Source organism: Carettochelys insculpta, chromosome 1, assembly GCF_033958435.1.
Source record: "Carettochelys insculpta isolate YL-2023 chromosome 1, ASM3395843v1, whole genome shotgun sequence".
NCBI classification, from domain to species: Eukaryota; Metazoa; Chordata; order Testudines; family Carettochelyidae; genus Carettochelys; species Carettochelys insculpta.
This window is the reverse complement of record NC_134137.1, coordinates 363,202,349-363,225,927: the sequence shown is the minus strand read 5'-3', so window position 1 is coordinate 363,225,927 and position 23,579 is coordinate 363,202,349. Positions and strand designations below refer to the sequence as shown.

General features: G+C 45.3%; 1 protein-coding gene across 2 annotated transcripts in view; it reads left to right on the top strand.

Moving 5' to 3' along the window:
- The window catches only part of LOC142025035 (semaphorin-3D), a 228,517-nt gene that overhangs the window by 181,704 nt on the left and 23,234 nt on the right, over nucleotides 1–23,579 (top strand). For both annotated transcript variants that reach the window (XM_075017431.1, XM_075017441.1), the window contains exons 12-16: nucleotides 14,045–14,267; nucleotides 17,252–17,340; nucleotides 19,730–19,771; nucleotides 21,630–21,787; nucleotides 23,514–23,578. In XM_075017431.1, coding sequence (XP_074873532.1) covers nucleotides 14,045–14,267; nucleotides 17,252–17,340; nucleotides 19,730–19,771; nucleotides 21,630–21,787; nucleotides 23,514–23,578 — 577 coding nt within the window. The remainder of the gene's footprint in view (nucleotides 1–14,044; nucleotides 14,268–17,251; nucleotides 17,341–19,729; nucleotides 19,772–21,629; nucleotides 21,788–23,513; nucleotide 23,579) is intronic.

The window sequence follows — 23,579 nt, the reverse complement described above, 5'->3', positions numbered from 1 at the left end:
ACTTTGACAGATATCACCTCAGCAAACAAAGCTGCTTACTATATATCCAGTGACCATGCTTATAATGGCATTTTGATAAAAATGTTCCTGTGGCAATTTAGCTCAGCAGAGCTCTCCCAACACAACCATGGTATCATAACTCCACAACACTAAAAACTACAGCAGTAACAGGATCCCTTGTTTGCTTCAGTTTTTTTTTTCCCTTGCATTGTTTGCCTCCCCTCTTGTGTTAGTTCAAGTACCACTGATATACCACACTCCTAGGACCGGTCAGTGTGGCTACATCTACACGTGCCCCAAACTTCGAAATGGCCATTTGCATGGCCATTTCGAAGTTTACTAATGAAGCGCTGAAATGCATATTCAGCGCTTCATTAGCATGCGGGCGGCAGCGGCGCTTCGAAATTGACGCGCCTTGCCGCCGCGCGGCGCGTCCAGACGGGGCTCCTTTTCGAAAGGGCCCCATGAATAAGGGGACTTCGAAGTAGGTGGGGCCCTTTCGAGAAGGATCCCCGTCTGGACGCGCCGCGCGGCGGCAAGGCGCGTCAATTTCGAAGCGCCGCTGCCGCCTGCATGCTAATGAAGCGCTGAATATGCATTTCAGCGCTTCATTAGTAAACTTCGAAATGGCCATTTGCATGGCCATTTCGAAGTTTGGGGCATGTGTAGACACAGTCTGTATGATATATGCCTGTTTAATCTGTGCCTATGTCAGTGTTGTTAAATGGAATCTCCAGGAAAAAATGGAAATTAAACCAGGAGGAAATAAGTGACATTTACTAGAATTTGGGAGATGAAAAAAGGGACAAATAAAAAATAACAGAAGGTAGATCTGAAATGAAGATCCATTTGAAAATCAAGCCTACTACATTGTGATTTGCTTTTGCCTCTTAAAAACAGAGATTGCATATCTTCTGTGGTCACTAGGGGCAAGTCTATACTTACATGTAGACTGACACTTCTACAGTCTATCTTTCAGGGTTCGGTTTAGCTCATTTAGCAGGGTCACAGTAAATTGAATGTTGAGGATACTTCCATTGACTTCAGTACTCTTCACAGTCATGAGGAGTAAGGGAAGTCAGTGGGAAGGTTTCTCGCATTGAACTCCTGTAGTGGGGCCATGCCAAACAGCAACCTAAGGTAGGAAAACTCTAGTTATGCAGTTCTTGCAGGTGGACTTATATATCTTAAGCTGAATTTCTTGGTAGTGTAGACCTGGCCTTTAAGACACTGAGTAGTCAGCCAAAAAAACTAAGAGTATGTCTACACTAGGAAATGTATTCTGAAGGTTTCATTTTTATAATCAGAGCTTTATAAAATTGCTGTCAGGCAGAAGGCAAAATAGAAGTATTTTCAACAATTTATGGGGACAAAGACTTTTAATTGGTCTACTTTAATAGCTATAATCACTAGTGTCTAAGCATGTCACAAAACCTGTATGCTTGTGCACTTTGTTTTTCAAACCATTGCAATTAAAAAAATCACAAATTTTAACTTAAATGAGGTTCTTTAGATTTCATCTCTTTCTTACTCCGTGCCTCTCTCATGTTGCTGTAGAGCTCCTCACCATAACTAACAATGATTCCATTTCACTGCTCATGTCCCCTCTGCTGGTTTGATGCAGATGCAGGCAGTGGGGATATTGTACATCTCATTCTAACTGTGCACGGCCCCATGGGAAGCATCCTTTAAAGTCAACACTCTCTGCCAAAAACTCCCACCAGCCCACTTTCTGGTTTGCTTTACTGCTGTAACAAGCATATTCATCAGACAGTGAGGTTACCCAGTTTCACTTATTAAGCGTAGACTAATCTCCCTGTTGCTCCTGATCTCTGTGGGTTGAAGTGTATTCGTCTTTTCTCCGATTCATCTCTCCTTTGATCTCCACGCTCTAATTGGGAGGCCCGAGTAAGTGAAACATTTCACTTTATGTTGTTTTCCTGAGGAAACCTCCTTCACCTCCTTACTCACTCATATGCATTCCCTGATATGAATCATCTTTGAGTTATGAACATTTTTTCTGAACTCAGCAAACCTTAGTTGACTTTTGCACTTGCAAAGCTTTATGGGGATCACTATATTGCTGCCTGCAAAGTCAAGGGTCACTTAGTGGATGCTTCTTATTCCAGCCTACCTAAAAGCAGTTCTCTACCTTTATTTTGTAATATCAACAATACCAACATATTACAAGAAAAGTGATACAGCACATTTAAGGCACTCTGTAGAACTCGATAGAACAAACTTTGAACAGAGGAGCAGCTGATTCCAACCACCACCTGAACTAACACTGTTTTTCATTTGGTTCAATCTGTAATCAGGCATCAGGCAGGGGAATCTGAGCTTTTTAAATCATATTTCTTTTTCTTAAAAAAAAAGTTAGTCCTTGACCAGCTTTGCTGTTTTGCTGCCCCCTGTGTGTGCCTACGCAGTGGGCCTGCATGACATGTCAACAAAGTTGGTGCAAAATTGTGCTTTCTGAACCTCCCTGCGATCTCTCTTGCATATTTTGTGCTGTCTTTATACACAGAGATACGCTGATGGTGTTGGAAGGCAGGGTTGGAAACCAAAATGCAGAATAAACATGAGAAATTTATGCTCTGCAAATCAAACACAGAAGTTTGGGTACTATGTTTAATGACCCCAAATGACTTAGGAACCTACTTCTCAGTTTTTAAAAGAGACCCAGAAACTTAGGACCTCAAATCCTATTGACTTTCAATGTGATGTAGGTATCTCAGTTCAGATACCATTTTTGGAAAATGAGATATAGTTGCTTTTGGAACTCTGACACTTTAGCCTTATGTTGAAATATGCATAAAGACACATTTATTTTTTTAAAGATGTAAAGTCAACATCAATGCACTACTTAAGGTGCACTCTTAAAGTCAAGAGGTGCCGGGAAATGCACATGTTTGGTGTCTGTATTAAAAAAAACGACCCAAATGCTTGTCTTGATTTTCAAAGTGCCAAGCATCCAGCAGTTTTTACTGACTTCAATAAAAGCTACAAAGCTGTCACAATTTTGATACAAAATATATTTAGGGGGCTTAAATTTGTCACCCACTTTTGAAAATGTCAGCATATATTTACAAATAATTTTGACTCCGCAGTGCTGCCTCTTGTGTGATGTCCTCAGAAGCATATTATACTACAAATTTAATCATGCAACCAAATTAATCTGAATTAACTTACAGTTGAAAAAGTTTAATGTACCATTTCCTGACCCATTTTACCAGGAGACTCCCTTATTTAAACTGTCTCACAGACTTTTCAAAGAAAATGGGCCAATTGTCCTGTATTTTGTGGGGCTCCAGTTCCCCAGCACCCAGTGTCTCAGGGCTGCAACTCCTGCTGCAGGGGAACTCCTCCATGGGCAGCAGCCCCCACTGCCAGTGAGCTCAGCCACAGGGTGGATGCTTTGTTTTCTGGCAACCCACACCTAGGGGAGGCAGCTCCCAGTGCGGAGAAGCTTCTCTATGGGGTGGCTGCCCTATTCTCTAGAGCAGCAGCCCCTGCCAGGGATACCTGCTGCAGGGCAACTGCATCTTTCCCTGCCTCCCCCAGCTGTGTGGTTATGAAACCCTTATTCTTGCTTCACACCAATCTACTATATCATCTACCCCTTCTCTGTGGGTTCTGCCTCTCCTATTCAAACTGTCCATTATGCCGAATACCAGGGTCTTGATTTGTCATTCGTTGTTCATTCTGCAAATATGACCGAATAGAGGTAACTTGTGTTGTATAACTTTCTGCGATAGGTTCTCTTTTGGCTGTATCTTTCTATATAGTTCCTCATTGCTGACCTTTTGCGTCCATCTTATTCTCAGGATCTTTCTATAGCAACTTTTCTTGAACGCCAATGTTCTTCTCTTCAAATCTTTCATTATCAACCATCTCTCACAGGTGTACAACATGCTACTGAATACACACATTTTCAAGATGCTCATCTTCATTTCTAAGCTAATTGCTTTGCTTTTCCAGATCTTATCCATCGCCTTCAAACTTGCTCTTGCTTTTGCTATTCTAGTTGCTATTTCCTTCTTACAGTCTAGATCATAAGTTACGTTGCTCCCCAGATCTGTGAACTTCTCTACATTCTCTAATTGGATCCCATCTACACTGATCTTTCTTTCTATTTCTTTATCTGAAAATACTATTGTTTTTATTTTATTGATGTTCATAATCAGTCTGTACCGCTTCTCTTCCTCATTTAACACCTGCACCATTTTTGCTAACTTCTCTTCACCTTCCTCAGTGATAACTACATGATCTGTGAACCTCAAGTTGTTAATTCTTATCCCGTGCACAGATATCCTTTCTACCTCTTCCTTGATTTTGTCCATCACTCTCTCTGGATGCATGATGAAGATACTTGGCAATATCGGATTTCCTCATCACATACTTCTACTCATTCTAAAACAGCTTCCCAACTCTCTGCATGTTCTCAGCGCTGCCTCCACATTGTCATGTATATCTTCCAACAACCGTATCAATCTGCTATCCGCTCTGTACAACTCCAACACCATCCATGTCACTTTCTGATCTGTACAGTCAAATGCCTTCTGAAAATCATCGAAGCAAGTGTAGATGTCCTTGTTCTTTTGTTGAGCTTTCTTCACTATCAATCTTAGTGTCAGTATCTTTGGTATGGTATTTCTATCTTTCCTGAGCCCCACTTACTCCCCTGCTAGATGTTCTATCTGTGATCTTAGTCTCTCTGTCAGTACCAATATCAGTGCCTTGCCTAGATGACTCGTTAGGGCAATCATTCTGTAGTTTTTACACTCAAATGCACCTCTTTCTTGTGTATTGTCACTGCCCAGATCTCATCCATTCCTTAGGTGCCTTCCCTTCTTTCCATGCTACATCACATAGGCCACATCTACACTAGCACAATATGTCGAAGTAGCCTATTTCGACATAAGAACATTGAAATAGGCTACTTTGACGCCTATCGTATACACGTCCTCCAGGGCTGGTGCCATCGACGTTCAGTGTCGAAGTAGCGACAGAGAACATCGAAAGGAGCTGCCCAGGAAAGAAATGCGGAGCATCCACACACACAAGTGCTCCCTGTCAAAATAAGGGGCCAGCAAAGCCCCAAGCTGCTCCCTTAAAGGGCCCCTCCCAGACACACTCGGCCTACACAGCATGAGATCCACAGAGCCGACAACCAGTTGCAGACCCTGTGAACGCAGCATGGACCCCCAGCTGCAGCAGCAGCCAGAAGCCCTGGGCTAAGGGCTGCTGTGCGTGGTGACCACAGAGCCCTACAGGGGCTGGACAGAGTGTCTCTCAACCCCTCAGCTGATGGCCGCCATAGAGGACCCCGCTATTTCGAAGTAGTGGGACGCAGATCATCTACACACGCCCTACTTCAACGTTGAACGTCAAAGTAGGGTGCTATTCCCATCTTCGGATGAGAATAGCGATTTCAATGTCTAGATGCCTAACGTTGATTTCAACCTTGAAATAGCACACGGCGCATGTAGACGCGACACGTGCTATTTCGACATTGTGCCAGCTACTTCGAAGTAGCCGGCTAGTGTAGATGCACCCATAGTCTGTGTATTTCCTGAATCATAGTTTCTCTGCCATATTTAATCATCTCTCCTGTAAGCTTATCATTTCCAGGGCTCTTGTTGTTCTTTAGTTGTTTTACTGCTCTTTCTACTTCCCCCTTTGAAACACAGGTCTCGCTCTCAATGCTCAGCTGAGATATCTCTTTCCATTCGTCTCTCTGAGTCACTTGGGTCCAACAGTGTTTTGTATAGATGGGTGCAATATCTCGTCCATCACTACATAATCTTCTCATTGTCCATGAGCACCTCTTCGTTCTCATCTTTGACCACCATCCACTTCGGCTGCCACTTCCTATTAATATTCCTAATCATTTTGTACATCTCCCTGGTTTTACATTTGCTGTAATGCCTCTGTATATCTTCATACTGCTCCTCTAACCATTTTGCCTTAGTCTTTCTGGCCGTTTTCCTTAACTCATTGCATTTCACCGTATATTGCTGTTCCGCCCTCTCAGAAACATCCTTTCTGATCTTCAAAGCACTCTTCTCTTGGACCAACTTCAGTATCTCCTGTGTAATCCACTTCTTATTGATCTTCTCTTCTTCCAGAAAGGTCTGCTCAATTGCCTCTTCTATCACCATGGCTATCCCTTTGACTCTCTTATCTAGGTCTTTCTCTGCGGCCACATTCCTAATCTTCTCTTCAAGCACTCCTCTGTACCCATTTCCTATTTCTTCCTCTCCGAGCCTCGCCACATTTCTTCTTTTCTTAAACCATGTCTTACACTTTCTCTTGAGTTTTACATTGATGTTGCAATCACTAGACTGTGTTCTGAGCCTATATCCGCTCCTTGGAAAGTTCGGCACTGCTGTACTGATGTTACCCATCTTCTTCTTATCAAAATCATATATATCATGTTCTTGGACTTCCGGTCATTCAATTGTCATGTCCACTTCCTACAGTTCTTTTGTTAGAATCTCGTGTTGCAGGGCACCACATTCAGGATCCTTAATCTTCCAGTGTTGTGCCCTCTGATGTGAATGTAGAACTGCCACTGAATTCCATGGGAGCTGTGTTTCCATGTCTGATGCACACAGTCTAGTCCTTCCAGACATATATTAATGTCCTTTAAGGAATGAGTGGTGATCACCCTTCTCATTTTCTTGGTGCCAGGATGTAACCTCAGGTTCCAAGAGATAAAAAGCCACCACACTCACCCACTTTTCTGCCTAGCCCTTAACATCATGTGTCATGATGATTAGTAGAAAAGGAAACCCAAGCCTACAGAGATTGTTCTATAATGATAGGTGGAGAATACTTTGAACAGCTGTTTGGTGATTTGCCAAAGTCCTGTTGGTTGTTGAGAATCAGTTTTCATTCTCTTCTCCAGTATCCCGTGCCACTCTCAGGGATGCCTATCAACACAGCTAGCTTTGCCAAGCACAACAGAGTTGCACCTGGCCAGCTGTTTTTAATGGTCAGGATATTTTAGGACATGATTCAAAGCCAAATGAAATCACTAGAAGGACTCCACTAATTCAGAGAGCTTGGTGCCAGGCCTTTACACCCCACTCCAGCCAATAGTCTGTGCAAGTGTCCTTGGTGGCCCATTGAAGTGTGCAGGCAGGGAATTCCAACCCTGCACACTGAAGGATCTAGGCCTTTGGGAGCAATATAACCATTTTCATTTCCATATTGGTAGGTGTTTTGCTCTTTATCACACAGATTTTACAGATGTCCCTTCGCCTGTGTCTCTTGTTGTTCCTCACAGACATATCTAGTAAGATGTTTAAATGCCTCACATACTAGCCCTCCAAACATATATCACATCTTGCAGTCTTTCAAGCTAATTTAGATTTTCACTGTTGTATTCAGGAGAAAAAAACAGACTGGCTGGGATTCATTTGTGAACAGAGGAGCCACACAAAGAGCCCTTGAATATGTGGACAATGCCACATAAATTATAACATATTTAGCATCTGATCATGCAAATCACAGAAAAATAAACAAAGGAGCAAAAATAAATTGCATAAATGGGAGCTACTGAACATCTGGAACCAGAGAAATCATCTTGATTCTATTCTCACTTATGCTAATCCATGCTCCAGTGAAGAAAATGAAAATGGATAACTACACCATGACTGTGTCTACACTACAAAAATAACTTTGGAGTTGCTTACTTTGAAGTACAACTTTGAAGTAAGCAACTTTGAAGTTGAGTTTCTACACACATCTTACTTCAAAGTTAAACTTCGAAGTAGGGCACTACTCCATTCATCACATTCACTCGTATTTCTCTTTGCCTTTGTCTACACCAGTCTTTCGAAAAGTGGATGCTAATGAGACATATCAGGATATGCTAATGAGGTGCTGCAATGAATATTCAGTGTCTCATTAACATCATGGTGGCTGTAGAACTTTGAGCCTGCTCATCTCCATGGGGTCCTTTTTGAAAAGACCCCGCACACTTTGGAATCCCTTTATTCCTATAATCAAATAGGAATAAGGGGATTTTGAAGTGTGCGGGGTCCTTTCAAAAAGGACCCCATGTAGAGAAGCCGCGCATGAGTGAAAGCAGCACTTTTGAAGTGTTACGGCCACCATTATGCTTATGAGGCACTGCATATTCATTGCAGTGCCTCATTCGCATATCCTGAAGTGTCTTGTTAACGTCCCCCTTTCCAAGGGGCTAGAGTAGATGTAGCCTTTGTTACATAATATCAAAGCAAATTATTCTGTTAGAAATTCCTTGTATTAAAAGAACATCATTTTCTTCACAATTGAATCTGACTATAGCGAAACTCCAGGGAGCAACCTTGTAATGACTTTTGTTTTGAAAGCACATCAGGCTATGGAACATGGGTGATCATGCTCTGGCAACCAGGGGATGAAGACCTTCTGTAAATACTGGCATAACACCAGTAGGAATAACAGCAAAAGAAAATATATTTCCAAACGAGACTTCTACACTATCCTGTTGACATATGTCCTCATCTTTCTTTGCTAGTGCCAAATTCTGTTTTCCAAAGATGTCTAGTGAATGACTATCCTAAGGCAGTAATGCAAGAGAAACTGTATTTTCCAGCTGAGTCTTTCATTTTTGGCCACAGCGGCACATCAAATTGTAGGTTGACACTAAATGAAAGGAAATGGATTACATGGTGATATAAAGTGCAGTTCTGCCTTTCACTGGTGTAACTACTCAAGAACCTAGAGTAGAAGTTTCAGAACCTCCTGAGTTATTTAGCGTTTAGTCGTTTAGTCAACAGTGTTTTAAGGATAGCAGGACTTAAGTGACTAAATATCTTAAAATCTGAGCCAAGTAGGCACATGGAATTGTAAGCTGCATTGACTTTCAGTGAGACTTAGGTTCCTAACTGCCTTAAAAGCCAGATTTTAAAAGTATTGAGGGCACCAAAGATTTCAGATATACCTAATTCCCATTGAGTTCCTAATATTTGTTTCTCTAGGCATCTGAAGATCTTTAAAAATATTCCCCTAATTCACTTTAGAATGTTGCAGTTTTGGCTGCTAGATCACTTAGATGCTTTCGAAAATGGTAATCTTAGTCAAAAGCCACTTTTTTTCCAAACTAGTTTCTTTTTTAGGAGGCTACTGCTGCTTTATATGCCAGATAAAACTCACCTGACTTGAAGAGCCTGATTGTGTCTTCACACCCATTTATGGATATATCTCAAATCCCCAAAGTTACTATTTTGAACAAGTGTCATTAAGGGTGCATCTACACCAGCCGGCTACTTCGAAGTAGCCAGCACAACGTCGAAATAGCACCCGTTGCATCTACACGTGCCATGTGCTATTTCGACATTGAAATCGACGTTAGGTGGTGAGACGTCGAAATCGTTATTCCCATCCGAAGATGGGAATCGTGCCCTACTTCGACGTTGAAGGTGTGTAGATGATCTGCATCCCGCTACTTCGAAATAGTGGGGTCCTCCATGGTGGCCATCAGCGGACGGGTTGAGACGCTCTGTCCCGCCCCTGCAGGGCTTTATGGTCCCCGCATGCAGCAGCCTTTAAAGCACCACGGACCCGAATTTCCTGTGGCAGGAAGCTGAGAGCATGCAGGCAGCAGCGCGCACACGTGCTAGCCCTGCACACCCTCTACAGGCCCCGACCCATCCACCCACCACTCATGGCATCGAGCCAGCACCCTGAGTGCCCCCAGGACTCCCCTCCTGAGGGGACCCAGGCACCCCTGGCAGCCAAGCGGGGGGCCAAAAAGAGGCGGGGCCCCTCCTGGTCAGAGGCCGAGTTCCGAGACCTGCTGGGGCTCTGGGGTGAAGAGGAGGTGCTCCACATGATGGGGAGCAAGCGGTGGAATGCAGAAGCATTTGCCTAACTGGACGAAGGCCTGGCTGCCCCGGGGTCACCCTGCCCCCACTCCGGATCATGTCTGGAGTAAGGTGAAGAAGTTGCGGCAGGGGTATGCCCGGGCCCGGGACTCGGCCACCTGGTCTGGGGCCACCCCCACTGCTTGCCCCTATTACAGGGAGCTCAGGGCCATCCTGGGCCCCTGGGACACCTCCTCCCCCCCGGCCACCCTTGACACCATGGCCGACGAGCCTCAGCAGGCCTCGGAGCTGGAGTCCAGCCTGGATGTCAGCTGTGCACCCCAGGGCCCACCCGAGGAGCACCCCCTTCAGGACAGCGGAAGAGGGGTCCAGCAGCAAGGAGGCAGGGGGCTCCTCATAGACCTCCCCTACTGGAGCACCAGCTGGGCGTCCGCCCACCGGGCATCCCCCGAGTGCGGCAGTGGATGGCCAGGTATGTACCCCACAGGGCACACACCCACGGGCCATGCAGCGGGACGCTAGACATGACTGGGAGCATCACACACCCCCAGCCGACTCCAATCTGCAACTGCCCAGCCACAGCACGGTCCCAGGATGATAGCACGGCCATCAGCGCCCATCAGCACCCACACCCATGGACAGCACTGTGCCTTAACCCCGGGGGAGGGGGGACAATACTATGGGGACAGCCAACAGGGACATCACACCCACCGACGGGGATGGAGACCCAGCACCCAAAGGGTGGGGGGGGAATGGGCCACAGGCCAGGGAACGGTACTAACAGCCTTCCTTCCCTCTCTTCCTCTCTGCAGCTGCACCATCTGAGGCCCCTGGCAGCCAGGCACCTTCCATCGTCCCCGACAGCCTGCCGGAGGTCAGTCACCACCAGTGCCTGGAGACACCCCTAAGGCCAGCGGGACGGTCCCACCACTGCCAGACCCTGGGAATGGCCCCTGTGGACCCCCAGCTCCTGGCAGCTGTCCGGCGGCAGACAGAGGTGGCGGAGGAGAGACTCCGCTTCAACAGGGAGGAGTCCATCTGGCGGTGGGTGGCATGGGAGGACTTCATGGGGGTCTTCCAGGAGATAGCCGGGTCGATCCAGGAGGTCATCGCCCTGCTCCCACCCCCAACTGCCACCCGGGCCACCCTCCCTGCCGTTCCACCCATTGTCCCACCTGCCACCCCACCCACCTCGCCGCTGGCTGCCCCACCTGCTGTACCGCCTGCAAGCTCCACAGGACCAGAGTCCACTGGGGCTGAAGACTGGCCAGTGGAGGCATCCTGGCCATACTTGCTGGTCCTCCCAGCCCCCAGCCAGCCACGCCAGGGACCGCGGACACCGGGTGGGGGCGTTGCGAGCCGTACCCTCCGAGGGTTGTACCCCTCTACCCCCACCCCAGACTGATAGGCCCCTTTGTATATTGGTTGCAGTTTCTGTTGTGCACAAAACAAAGTTAGCAGTTTTCAAAAAAGAAAGGTTTTATTTTCCAAATAACAGGAGGCATGTGCTTGTTTGGGGGGTGGCATGCAGGTGTTGGGGGCGGTGTGTCGGCAGTGCGGGCTGTGTGTGGGGGGGTCCTCTGGAGAGGGTAAGGGAGGTGCTCAGGTGTCTCCCTGATTGAAGTGGGCCCGCAGGGCCTTGCAGACCCGTACCCCTTCATGGTGGGCCTGGCGGCTGGGTGCGGCAGCCAGCTGGGGGAAGCTCGTGCCGGCGTCAACCACCCACCCCTGGACGAAAGCCTCCCCCTTGCTCTCGACAATGTTGTGGAGTGTGCAGCATGCACCCACAACCTGGGAGATGTTCTGGAGGCTGACGTCCAGTTGGGCAAGGAGGAACCGCCAGCGGCCCTTCAGACAGCTGAAGGTCCTCTCCACCACCTGGCGTGCGTGGTTCAGGTGGGCGTTGAACTGCTTCTGGCTGGCATTGAGGTGGCTAGTGTATGGGCGCATGAGCCAGGGCTGGGCGGGTAGGCTGCGTCTGCCACGAGGCAAAGGGGCACGGTGGTGTCCCCCAGAGGGATCTCCCTCTGGGGGAAGTAAGTCCCCACCTCCAGCTGGTGGCACAGGCCTGAGTTCCTAAAAACACGGGTTTCGTGTGTGCAGCCAGGCCAGCCCACTTACCTGTCCTGGAAGTGGCCCCGACTGTCCATCATGGCCTGCAGGACCATGGAGTGGTAGCCCCTGAGGTTTATGTATCTTCCTCCGCTGTGGTCCAGGGCGCAGATGGGGATGTGGGTCCCATCCAGGGCCCTGCAGCAGTTCGGGGACCCCATGGCAGTGAATCCAGCAACGGCTGCATCCAGGACCCTGAGTTGGATGACCCTCTGGAGCAGCATGGAATTGAGCGTATGGACCACCTGTGGGGAGGGAATACAGGTGCCCATGAGGGTGTGCAGGGTGCCCCAGGGCCCTCCCCACAGGACCCCTCCTGGGCACCTTCCCGGGTACCCCCCCCGCATTCCCTCCCTCCCCGGCGGCTCTCCCTCCCCAGCCCCACACCCGGCCCCTTGCCCCCCAGTAGGTGCGTGCCCGGGCCTCCTTACCTCCATGATGACAGCCCTGACTGTGGCCTTTCCCACTCCAAACTGGTGTCTCACACAGAGGTAGCTGTCTGGAGTGGCCAGCTTCCAGACTGCTGTTGCGACCCTCCTCTTGACGGGGAGGGTGCGCCACAGCCGGGTGTCCTGGTGCCTCAGTGTGGGGGTGAGCCACTGGCAGAGCTCCAGGAAGGTCTGGCGGCACATGTGGAAGTTCCGGAGCCACTGGTCTTCGTCCCAATCCTTCATGACCAGCTCCTCCCACCACTTGGAGCTGCTGGGATAGCTCCACAGGTGGGGGAACAGCTGGCGGGGGAGGAAGAGGGGAGCCCGGGGGTCAGGGGCGTCCCCGTCTGCCCCCAGGGAGGGATCCTCTGGCAGAAACAACTGGGCGGCCTCTTCCTGCTGCTGCTGCTGCTGCTGCTGCTGCTGGGGTCCATATCTGCTGTGACTTGGTCTGCAAGAGTGTGGAGAGTACCCTGCGGACCTCGTGCTGTGCAGGCCGGGTGTTTCTGGGAGGGGCCCTTTAAAGGAGCAGCTTGCTGTTGACCCGGAAGGGCTAGTCCAGCATGTGACCTGGTCCACGGGCTTTCCTGACCCGTTATTTCGACGGGGAGAGTTGAACGTCGATGGCACCAGCTCCGGAGGATGTGTGTCTAAGTAGCCTATTTTGATGTTCTTACATCGAAATAGGCTACTTCGACATAGTGTGCTAGTGTAGACGTAGCCTAAGTGACTCTTTTATGTGAATGAGGGAAATAGAGTCTGGGTGCTTGAATCCCGATTGCCCTTTTTGAGCTTCATGTTAAAGCTTGATAGACAAAGGCTTCCTTCGAGAACTGCCTGCCAATCCATACTATTCCAACCTGCACCTGACCTGCACTCCCACTGACCTCAGTGGAAGTTTTCGCTGAGAATGGATCCCTGGACTGGACAGGTGAATAACTGACATCAGAAACTGGTGCAAGCGAGTGTGAGTTAAATGACTGAAATCAATATGATTCAGAAGAAGTGGAACATATGATACATTTTCAGATCGTTTTAGAAGCTAAAGGAAAATTAATGAGAGTGGAGGAAAACAGCAAGGAGGATTAAAGAGACTGACATTTAAAGACATGGAAAATGAAACAAAGAGGCGAGGAGAATTGGGAAAGGGTCATGCTGATGAATCCAATGAAGATTTTTTGGGTGCACTTTTTGACCACCCCAGTGTGCTTCCATGCCCTGGCGACTAGAAAACTTGAAACACCATTGAACTATTCCAATTCTAGGCCAAATTACTTTCCCTCCGGATAAAATTTTGAGTTTCTCTCTGTCAAGCAAACAGTTACAACAGACACACATTACACCAACGTTTAAACAACAACAAAACAATGATTGTCTAAAGTTACATGTGTAATTTCATATTTAAGAACATCATAAACAAGTGGTTTGTTTCCCAATAGGGCTTTGTACCCAGGGGCTCCGACAGATTTCAGTGGGCTTTGCACAGCTCCCCATAAGTTATACATTGTCGTTCAAGCAAGTGAATTGTTTCAGTTATTCAAAACAGTAATTTATCTCCCTGTGCTGTTTGTGAATGTGTTCCTAGCACACAAATGAACCCTTCACAATAATCAATATTTTTGGTAATCCTCTCTTTTTATCTTCTTTTTCCCTTACGTTCAGTGCCCAAGCAAAACATATGACCCCTTGATTAAATCTACCAGAGATTTTCCTGATGATGTCATTAGCTTTATAAAACGCCATCCACTGATGTACAAGTCGGTTTTCCCAGTGACTGGAGGACCTGTGTTCACTAGAATCAATGTGGACTATAGGCTGACGCAGATTGTGGTGGATCATGTCATGGCAGAAGATGGGCAATATGATGTTATATTCCTAGGCACAGGTAAATTAAAGAGCTCGCATATTTCTTCCAGGGTAACATCATAGAAAAGCTGAATAAGTTAAAAATGTAAATGGGATCCATTTATAAAAGAGGTAAAATTATTCCCCTTCTTCCAGCACCCACACACTTCAGGCAAATAAATGAAGAGTGAGATGTACTGGGAAAGCAAAAGCCATAGCAAAGTTCTTTCGTATGCTGAAATGCTAGTCTGCCAGGAGGAAGCCCTTCCCTGATCTTGGAGGATCTTCTTTGCTTTGCTTCTCTGAATGAAGTCTTTTGGACAGCAATCAAAAGACGAAAGTAATTATGCACTTTCGAATCCCTACCCTTCAAGTGTAAGATACCTCTGAAGCATACACACAACAGACACACATAATCATTCACGTTTCATACAAAGAAAAGTTAAGAACAAAATTAAACATACATTCAGAAAAGGAGATATGCTGCCTAACACATAGAATATTGTTTTGAGATGTTTTGTAATGTGGGAGGCATAGTTTGGTGGTTAGCATATTGGCCTCCTAAACCTGGGCTTGTGAGCTCGGTCCTTGAGAGGCTCTGGGACATGTTAGATTTAAAAAAAAACCAAAAACAAATTAAAAGGGGGATGGATGGTGAGTCAAAGCCTGTGTGAGTCAAAGGACTAGACTCAATGACCTCTCAAAGTCCCATCTAGCTCTTTGAGATACATATAGTTCCCCAATATGTATAATTCATATTCAGTTTTGTCCTGTCCTCCATTGTGGTAGGTTTTCATATGAAATGAATGTATCTTAGCTCAATAACTAATCTTCTTTTGGTTACCTCCTGATAGATAGCACTGACATCTATTTCTTCCTTATAATTTTATTTCAGTGCTGAGAATTGCAAGTGGCTAGGTGCTATGGGACCACTAGGTGGTGCTCCATGATTAGAACAGAGACAAATTATCAGCTCCAGCTCATTGTTAGTTAAAAAGGAGGCTCTTTTTCATCAGAAGCAAGTTTTATTTCATTTTGTATTTTAAATCTCTTCTCTGGTAATTCATGCTGAAAGATAACATTTCAAAGGTAATATAATGAGTGCATAAAAATACACCAAATAGCTTGGGAGGTTTGGGTCACCAGATGATCAAGAGCTTAGAATATGTTCAACCAACGTGACTGGAGCATTTAGAAAGGCTGCCTGTTATGTACAGATGTTCCAGCTGCAACCCTTTGTATCTGCAGAAGCCTACATTAGGATGTTGAAAACAGAAGGCTGATAGTGACATTTTGAACTTACATGTGATGTCATCAGCTGTAGTCTCCTGCTTTGCTTTAAAATGTATTTCTCTGTTGTTTTAATTCTACCAGAGATGAAAGTAAGCAGGCGCCTGGTGTGCAGCTCCAGAAAGAGCTGACTAAGCTGTGGCAAAAGCCAGCAGGGAACTATTTAAAGAGCTGGCAGGGACCTTGCCATAGAACAGTTCCTTTAAGAAATTTTAGGCTACTTTCACCCCCTGAATAGTACACTTCATAGTTAGTATTGCATGGGCTTGATTCAGTCCCAGCTTACATGTTCCAGACATCCAGGCCATGACCCTCCACCAGCCTGTCTATATGGGGGCAGTATTTGTTAGGTCCATTGCAAATCTGGGACTCCACCAACTGGAGTTTACCCTACTGGGGAGTCTCAGGAAATGATGAAATCTGCTGCCTTTTTAAGGTATTGCAAATGTCAATGAATTTCATCTTTTTCAGGTAGGGAGGTATTGGGATTCCTGCTGAGGTCAGAAAAAGGAGGCATCGAGTTTCTGAAAGCCTTTCAGTACATCAGTGATAGAGCAGGGTTAGAACTGCAGCATGCCTTACACTCAGTGCAGTGCTCAGCTCACTAGACTTCCAGCCTGCCTCCCTATGTACTCTGCATACTGTCAGGAAGACATATAATCCTTGCACAAGGCTTTATGCAGCTCATGGGTTCCCTGTTAGGACCAGGAAGGATGTGAGTGTTGCTAAAGGCCTTTTTCTGGCGTACCTCTCAACTGGGCTTCATATTGAAGGGTGTCATGCATTGCCAACCCCCGATTTAAATGCCTCACAATTCTGTGGTGTCCCTATGCTATTATGGCTGGAATTTATTCACAACAGAAAAGTAGAATCATGGAACTGATTACAAAGAGTCATTTAAGCTAAAATAAAGGATTCCTCTGTCATTTACAACTTTTGCATGAGAGACAACTCTGATTTTGGGTCAGATTCCACATTTGGGCCTGAGCAGGTATGAGGATTCCAAACTTTGGGATCTTAAACAATTGTTTGTGTTGATTTTAAAAGCTTTTTAATTCAGGTTTAAGTCTTATCCAGCCACACAGCATAGTGGGCGTCACTAAGAACCCAGTTCAGCAAAGGACTTCAGGTCTTTTATGGTCTCTAAATGAGTTTAAGTAGAAGTTTTTAGTGAAAAAGTAAGAAGATTCAGCGGCTAAAACTAGATTGTGACACAGTGGACCCTTGTTCAATTCTCTGCTTTCCCCATGCATTTGTGGTATCACAGTGGGCTAGTCTTGCTGAGCAGCTGTTCCCCATCTGTAAAATAGGGGCCATACAAGTACCTAGGATGGACAAATGTACAGGTTGAACCTCTCTGGTCCAGCATCCTGGGGACCTGATTGGTGGCAAGTAGGATAATTTGATGGCCCATGGGAGGACAATGTTGTGTAGCAGCATTAGCAACATTTCCACTGCTTGTTAGACTCTTACAAAACATGTTTGGTTAAATTAGATCTAAATAAGAGCACAAGATACTGACAGCCAGAACTGGTGGCTGTGAACAAATTTTATGGGACCATGGAAAACTTGGCCACATCCATGATAAGTGGCCATCTGGCCAACTAAAATCATGCCGGATTATGGTTTTTGCCAGACTACAGAGGCTGAACTTGTATTTAGAAGGCAAACTCCTGAATACATTGAAATATTGAAACACAGCCGGTGTTTTTATACTTTGTGTCTCTCTTTTAGACATAGGAACAGTCCTGAAAGTTGTGAGTATTAAAAAAGAGAAATGGACTATGGAGGAAGTAGTACTGGAAGAACTGCAGATTTTCAAGGTAAGTGTAACAGCTGGGTCTTTAAACAACATCAGACAAGAGATTAGGGGAGTTTTAAGCCTAGGGGTACTCTGGGGGAAGGATAACTCAGTGGCTTGAGCATTAGCCTGCTAAATCCAAGGTTGTGAATTAAATCCTTAAGAGGGCCATTTAGGGATTTGGGGCCAACAAGAGGAAGAAAAAAAAATGGGTGGTGCTTGGTGATGCTGCCAAGAGGGCAGGGGACTGGACTTAATGACCTCCCAAGGTCCCTTCCAGCTCTGTGAGATGTGAATCTCCATATATTATTATAACCTGTGAAATAATTAATTTCTCAGAACTAGTGCAAGGTCCCAAACGTATTTTATTTTTAATATTGAGATCCTTGGGTTTTCCAAATGGGGTTAAATCAAAAATAACTTGAATTTTCAAGCTCCTGCCACTTCTGTCAAATCTTGTTGTTTTTTCACACATCTCACCAGTGCTGCTTGATTTTTAGCATTTTTTCCCCTAAAGTCTCAGCTCCTGGAGCCCTGTGTTCCCCATTATCATTTAAGAATGTTTCCAGTCTTCATACTTGTGGAGAAAACCTTAAAAGTACCAAAAGTATCAAATACCAAACTATCAAGGTTAAAAACTAAAGAAACAAAAGCCATTAAGCAAAAGAAATATAGTTTGAACCTCTCTAATCTGGCACTCTCAGGACCTGACCAGTGCTGAATGAGAGAATTTGCCAGACCACAGGAGGTCAATATTGTCTAGCAGCATTACCACACTCACACTGCTTATGGGGCTCTTAAAAGGCATTTAGGGGTAACTTAGAGTTAAATAACAGCAAACACTCAGAGCCAGGACTGATGGCTGCAAACAAACTCTATGGGCCCACAAGACACTGTGCCACACCCATGCTAAGTGGACATCTGGCTAACTTAAGATCATGCTGGATCATGGATGTTGATAGACAAGAGAGTTCTGGACTGGAGAGGTTCAATATGTGTCTACTATTTTTTAAAGTCTAATGATATTTAAATCAACCTCTTGATTTGGCTTGAGTTTTTTAAGCACTATGCAAACCTTTGTGTGCTTGGTGTTAGTAATGCTGGTAGAATGTCAGAGAAATAAATAATCCACTAAGTCAGGCCAACTGCAGTGAGTTGTTTATAAATGACATATGTACTTGGCCAAATTCTGCTCTCTGTTACACTGACATAAATCCTGATTAATGGCTGGCGAGCTGATCTGGATTTACACCCATGAAATGGAGAACAAAATGTGCCTGTGGATATATTTTTCACTACAATGTTTCTCTCTTCTTCTTTTGAATAGTCTCTCCCTGTTCCCTTTTCATTGCATCCAGCTCTACTTCATTTTTCATCTTACTGATTAGCTAGTGTTTTCCTTTCTTCCACATCTGCTCTTTCTTCTCCATAGACTCTTTCCTAAGTGCAGTGCAAGCACAAAACAGGGGGGTCGTAGTTGTACTTTCTAACTCACAGTGGTCAAGTGACTTTGAAAATCAAGTGCAGTGAGTTCACCCAGCACTAGTACGGACTCTGTAAAACTGATATTACTGAGTTAATCTCTCCATGTGTCTTTTGATTCATCATCTATTGGATGAGAATCCTCTTGATTTAAAGGTTCTGAATATCCTCTTTCCCCTGCCATGAGCACCAATTACAAATATTACATTGAAAATACCAAGATTGCTCAACAGTCTGCCAAGTAATCAGGCGTTTTAGTGCGCACACCAATTTGCTGCATTCTTATAACATAACATCGGGGCAGATATACCATATCATGTTTAACACTGAAAGGGTTGGGGTTTTCTCATCAGACATCCCCCCACTTTCTGAATTTGGCTTCTACATTTTTAATGCAAAAAACTAAAGAGGAGAGAGCAGCTGCAAACCATTCATTATTCCTAAAGTCACATCACAATTAAACAATAGGCATAGATGTTGCATTATGAAATAAAGCATAAAAATATACAAGGACCATCCTGTTCTTACTACAGTCACTGGCCCAACATACAATTATTTCACTAGAGGTAATATTCACCATTGGTGCAGAAGACTTACCTGTGCATACTTTAAGACATACTTAGCTCTTTAGTATAGTACTTAAGAGGAGTTTTTAGACTTAGTTTTGGTCCTTGGCACAGGGTAATTTACTTCTTTCTGGATATAAGCCATCTACTGGCAAGTAGCAGAAAACATTTGCTGGTGTGCATTTTTGAAAACAAGTATTTTGTTATTTCTGATCTTTTTTTACATCTGCATAAGCCAATTAAATTGATTGGGAGTTTTCGTTATTTTGTTAGGCAGGTGTTAAGTTATTTCATATTTTGTATTAAAGTTGGATGAAAAAGTAAATTAATAGTTATCCTGACATTCACTCATTAATTTTTCAGCATCCATCATTTATCTCATCTATGGAGATATCCCTGAAGCAGGTAACTCACCAATTTGTTTAATTCACAATGACGAGCCTGGTATTCTGAGCATTCAGCAATTTCTCTCTGCCAAACTTCTAATGGTTGCCACTTAAGCATCTGGAAAGTGTATGTGTGAACTAGTTTGCATGGAAAATTGACATTAACTCACAAATAGTAGTTTGCATGTGCAAATTAGTAATTAGTCATAGATACACTTCGTTAGTCCTGTGGGATTTGTGATTGAAGTTGATACATACACATTTCTAGACACCACAAAAAATGTACTCTCTATAGTCAATCAATTCAACAGGACATTATTATTATTATTATTATTATTATTATTATTATTATTATTATTCATGGTAATGGTATTACAAGTGGTACCGGTTTGGATTCCAAGGTGCCAGGCATTGTTGTATACACAGTAATTGGTAGTCCCTATTCTGTGAGATGACAGTGTAAATGAGCAAATCACAAAAGGTGGGAGAAGAGAGGTGTTGTTTCCCATTTCAAGTATGGAACTGAGGGACAGAGAGGGAAAGTTATTTGTCTGACGTCATCCAGTTGTGCTGAATTCTGGATCACTGCCATAGCTGAAAGCCAGATGGGACAACCAAACTATCTAATCTGTCACAAGCTACCAACACACCTCTGCACACTGCCTCCAATAACTGAAATTAGAACAAAATATTGCCTCCCAGTCTAAACTGAACTATTATATGCTACAGGCACAGAATAGCAGAGAGACTGAGGTGTACAGTATCCAAGGTCCCTACAATGGCAGAGAAATTGTTAGGTGAGATATACCCAACTAATCTTAGCAAATGCCCTGAACTCCCATGCTACAGAAAAAGACAAAAAACCCCAATAGCTGGGAACTGGGAGTAAGGGAATTTCAGTGTTGGGCACGTATTCCAAAGCACCCATGGCTAGACTGCTGGTTAGCACTTTGAAGTTAGCAGCTTCAAAATTCACATGACTGACTTTATGCTAATGAGTATCTGCATATGCATGGTAGCACCTCATTTGCATTTTCAAATTTACCTGCCCCTTCCGAAAGGGAGGGGTGATGTGGTTACAGCCTGTCAGCCTGACCTGAGAAAAAATGCCTTTGCAGCCTTGCATACGATGATCAGTTACGACCTGTGAAAAAGAACCAGCTTGCCAAGCCCCTAAGAAAGAAAGTGTCCCATGCCACCTCAGGACACTGAACTGCCTTATGAAGTATTCCAACTCCAGCCATGGGTGGAGAGGGTGGAGAGGTGGAGGGTGGAGAGAAAAAATACATGGGAAGGAGAAAATCCTTCCTAGATCTTTGCAGGTGACCTTCTGAAAACCTGAAGCATGAGCTTTTAGGCACAGGTGCTGGAACTGGGGGGGTGCTGTGTCACTCTGGAGGTTCAAGTGGTTATATTGGATTTAAAGTTTGGTTCATTGGCTCTCAGCTTCCCCACTATACAAATTGATTTAGCAGTCCTGCTTTTAGGAACATAAGACATAAACCAGAAGAAAGCCCAAGGGCTGTTGAGCTTAACCTGGCTTCCTCTTTATTAAATTATTAATAAAGTAACTGTTGCTGTGGGGGATTGCTGCTGATTTTTGCTACTCTAAATATGTGCCAATATCCTAGCAGTGTTATAGATCCTAGTCCTTCCAGTTGCATAGCCCATTTTCACTGTCAAGTCATCTGAAGTGGATGGGACTGGCCAGCACACTCAGTGACCCGAGAAACATTTTACAGTGAATGTGAAATTCTTTTCCTTTAAATAAATTCTGGGCCAAGACTGAAAGATTGTGAGAGTGTTACTGAGAACGGGAGCATTTAAAAACTTGCTTGAGGAATGCTTCTAAATCATTCACTTTGCCTGATTTGCAGCAACAATTGTACATTGGTTCCAGAGATGGATTGGTACAGCTCTCTCTGCACAGATGTGACACTTATGGGAAGTACTGTGCAGACTGCTGCCTTGCCAGAGACCCATACTGTGCTTGGGATGGAAACTCATGTTCCAGATATGCACCAACTTCTAAAAGGTAAGAACATGTATACAGCTCCTTTGGAAAATCCACCACTCAGGTACTCTGCATGAAGGGCTTCAGAGCTTCCCACTGCGATTTTAGGCCAGAAAAAATAGTGTGATCCCAACAGACAAGTGAAATCAAACCCCAGAAGATTGGCTGTGAGTGGGTCAATCTTCTGAGCTAGTGTAGACGTAGCCTTAGCCACTCCTATGTTTTGCTCTTGTAAGGTCTTGTTGCCATCTATGACATTGGCTCACAGTGTGTCTCTGAGGAAGTCACTTTGCCATTTTGTGCCTCAGTTTCTCCATCTGAAGAATGAAAATTATTAGATGTATCCCCTTGGAATCAATAAATGCAATTTTTAAGGACTAATATTCTAATGAAACCTATCAACAGTCACAGAGAGGTGAAGCAATTCACTCAAAGATCACTAAGGCCGCGTCTACATGTGCACGCTACTTCAAAATAGCGGCGCCAACTTCGAAATAGCGCCCGTCATGGCTACACGTGTTGGGCGCTATTTCGAAGTTGAAATCGACATTAGGTGGCAAGACGTCGAAGTCGCTAACCCCATGAGGGGATGGGAATAGCGCCCTACTTCGAAGTTGAACGTCGAAGTAGGGCACATGTAGATGATCCGCATCCCGCAACATCGAAATAGCGGGGTCCGCCATGGTGGCCATCAGCTGAGGGGTTGAGAGACGCTCTCTCTCCAGCCCCTGCGGGGCTCTATGGTCACCGTGTGCAGCAGCCCTTAGCCCAGGGCTTCTGGCTGCTGCTGCTGCAGCTGGGGATTCATGCTGCATGCACAGGGTCTGCAACCAGTTGTCGGCTCTGTGGATCTTGTGTTGTTTAGTGCAACTGTGTCTGGGAGGGGCCCTTTAAGGGAGCGGCTTGCTATTGAGTCCACCCTGTGACCCTGTCTGCAGCTGTTCCTGGCACCCTTATTTTGATGTGTGCTACTTTGTCGTGTAGACGTTCCCTCGCAGCGCCTATTTCTATGTGGTGCTGCCCAACGTCGAAGTTGAATGTCGACGTTGCCAGCCCTGGAGGACGTGTAGACGTTATTCATCAAAATAGACTATTTCGATGTAGCGTGCACGTGTAGACGTAGCCTAAGTTAAGTAGTGGAGCTGGGAAGAGAATTGAATCTTGACTCCCAGTCTCCTGCTCTGTTCATCTTTGCATAAAGCTCCCCAAACCAAACTCTGTTGCTGCTATTCTCAAAATTGTTGTCTCTGAACCAGCACCTGGTCTCCTCCAGCATTGCTTGTTTTGGAAATTCAGCCGTGGACATGACACTCTGTTGGCCATTGAATTGGAATGTGGTCTGTTAAGCCTCGTAGGTTTAAATGATACAGTGTGGAGGGTTCTGATGGTCTCCATGGTGATCCATCCCTACCAAATCACAGCATCTCTTCTGCCCTTAGGTCTGGCTGTGCTCTTACAGCTGATTTAGAATCTGCTTCTGCCACTAAATTGCACTCGGCCTCTTCTAGGCAGATCTCTCTCCCCACAGTGATTTTTGTAAACCACAGGCCTGTCTCTGTGCCATTTTTACAAACCGCCCTGTGCCACTTACCCGCTTGGGAGTGAGGCTGGATTTACTTAGGGCTGTAATAGTCAACAAGAGGGCAGGAGTGCTGCAGTCCCACCTCTGCCAGGCTCCTCTGCCTTTTGCTAGCAAAGTCCACCAATTATACTTGAAGTGTTAAGAATTTTAATGCTCTTGCCATAGGCGAGCCAGGAGGCAAGATGTCAGATATGGAGACCCAGTTGCTCAGTGCTGGGATGTGGAAGAAGG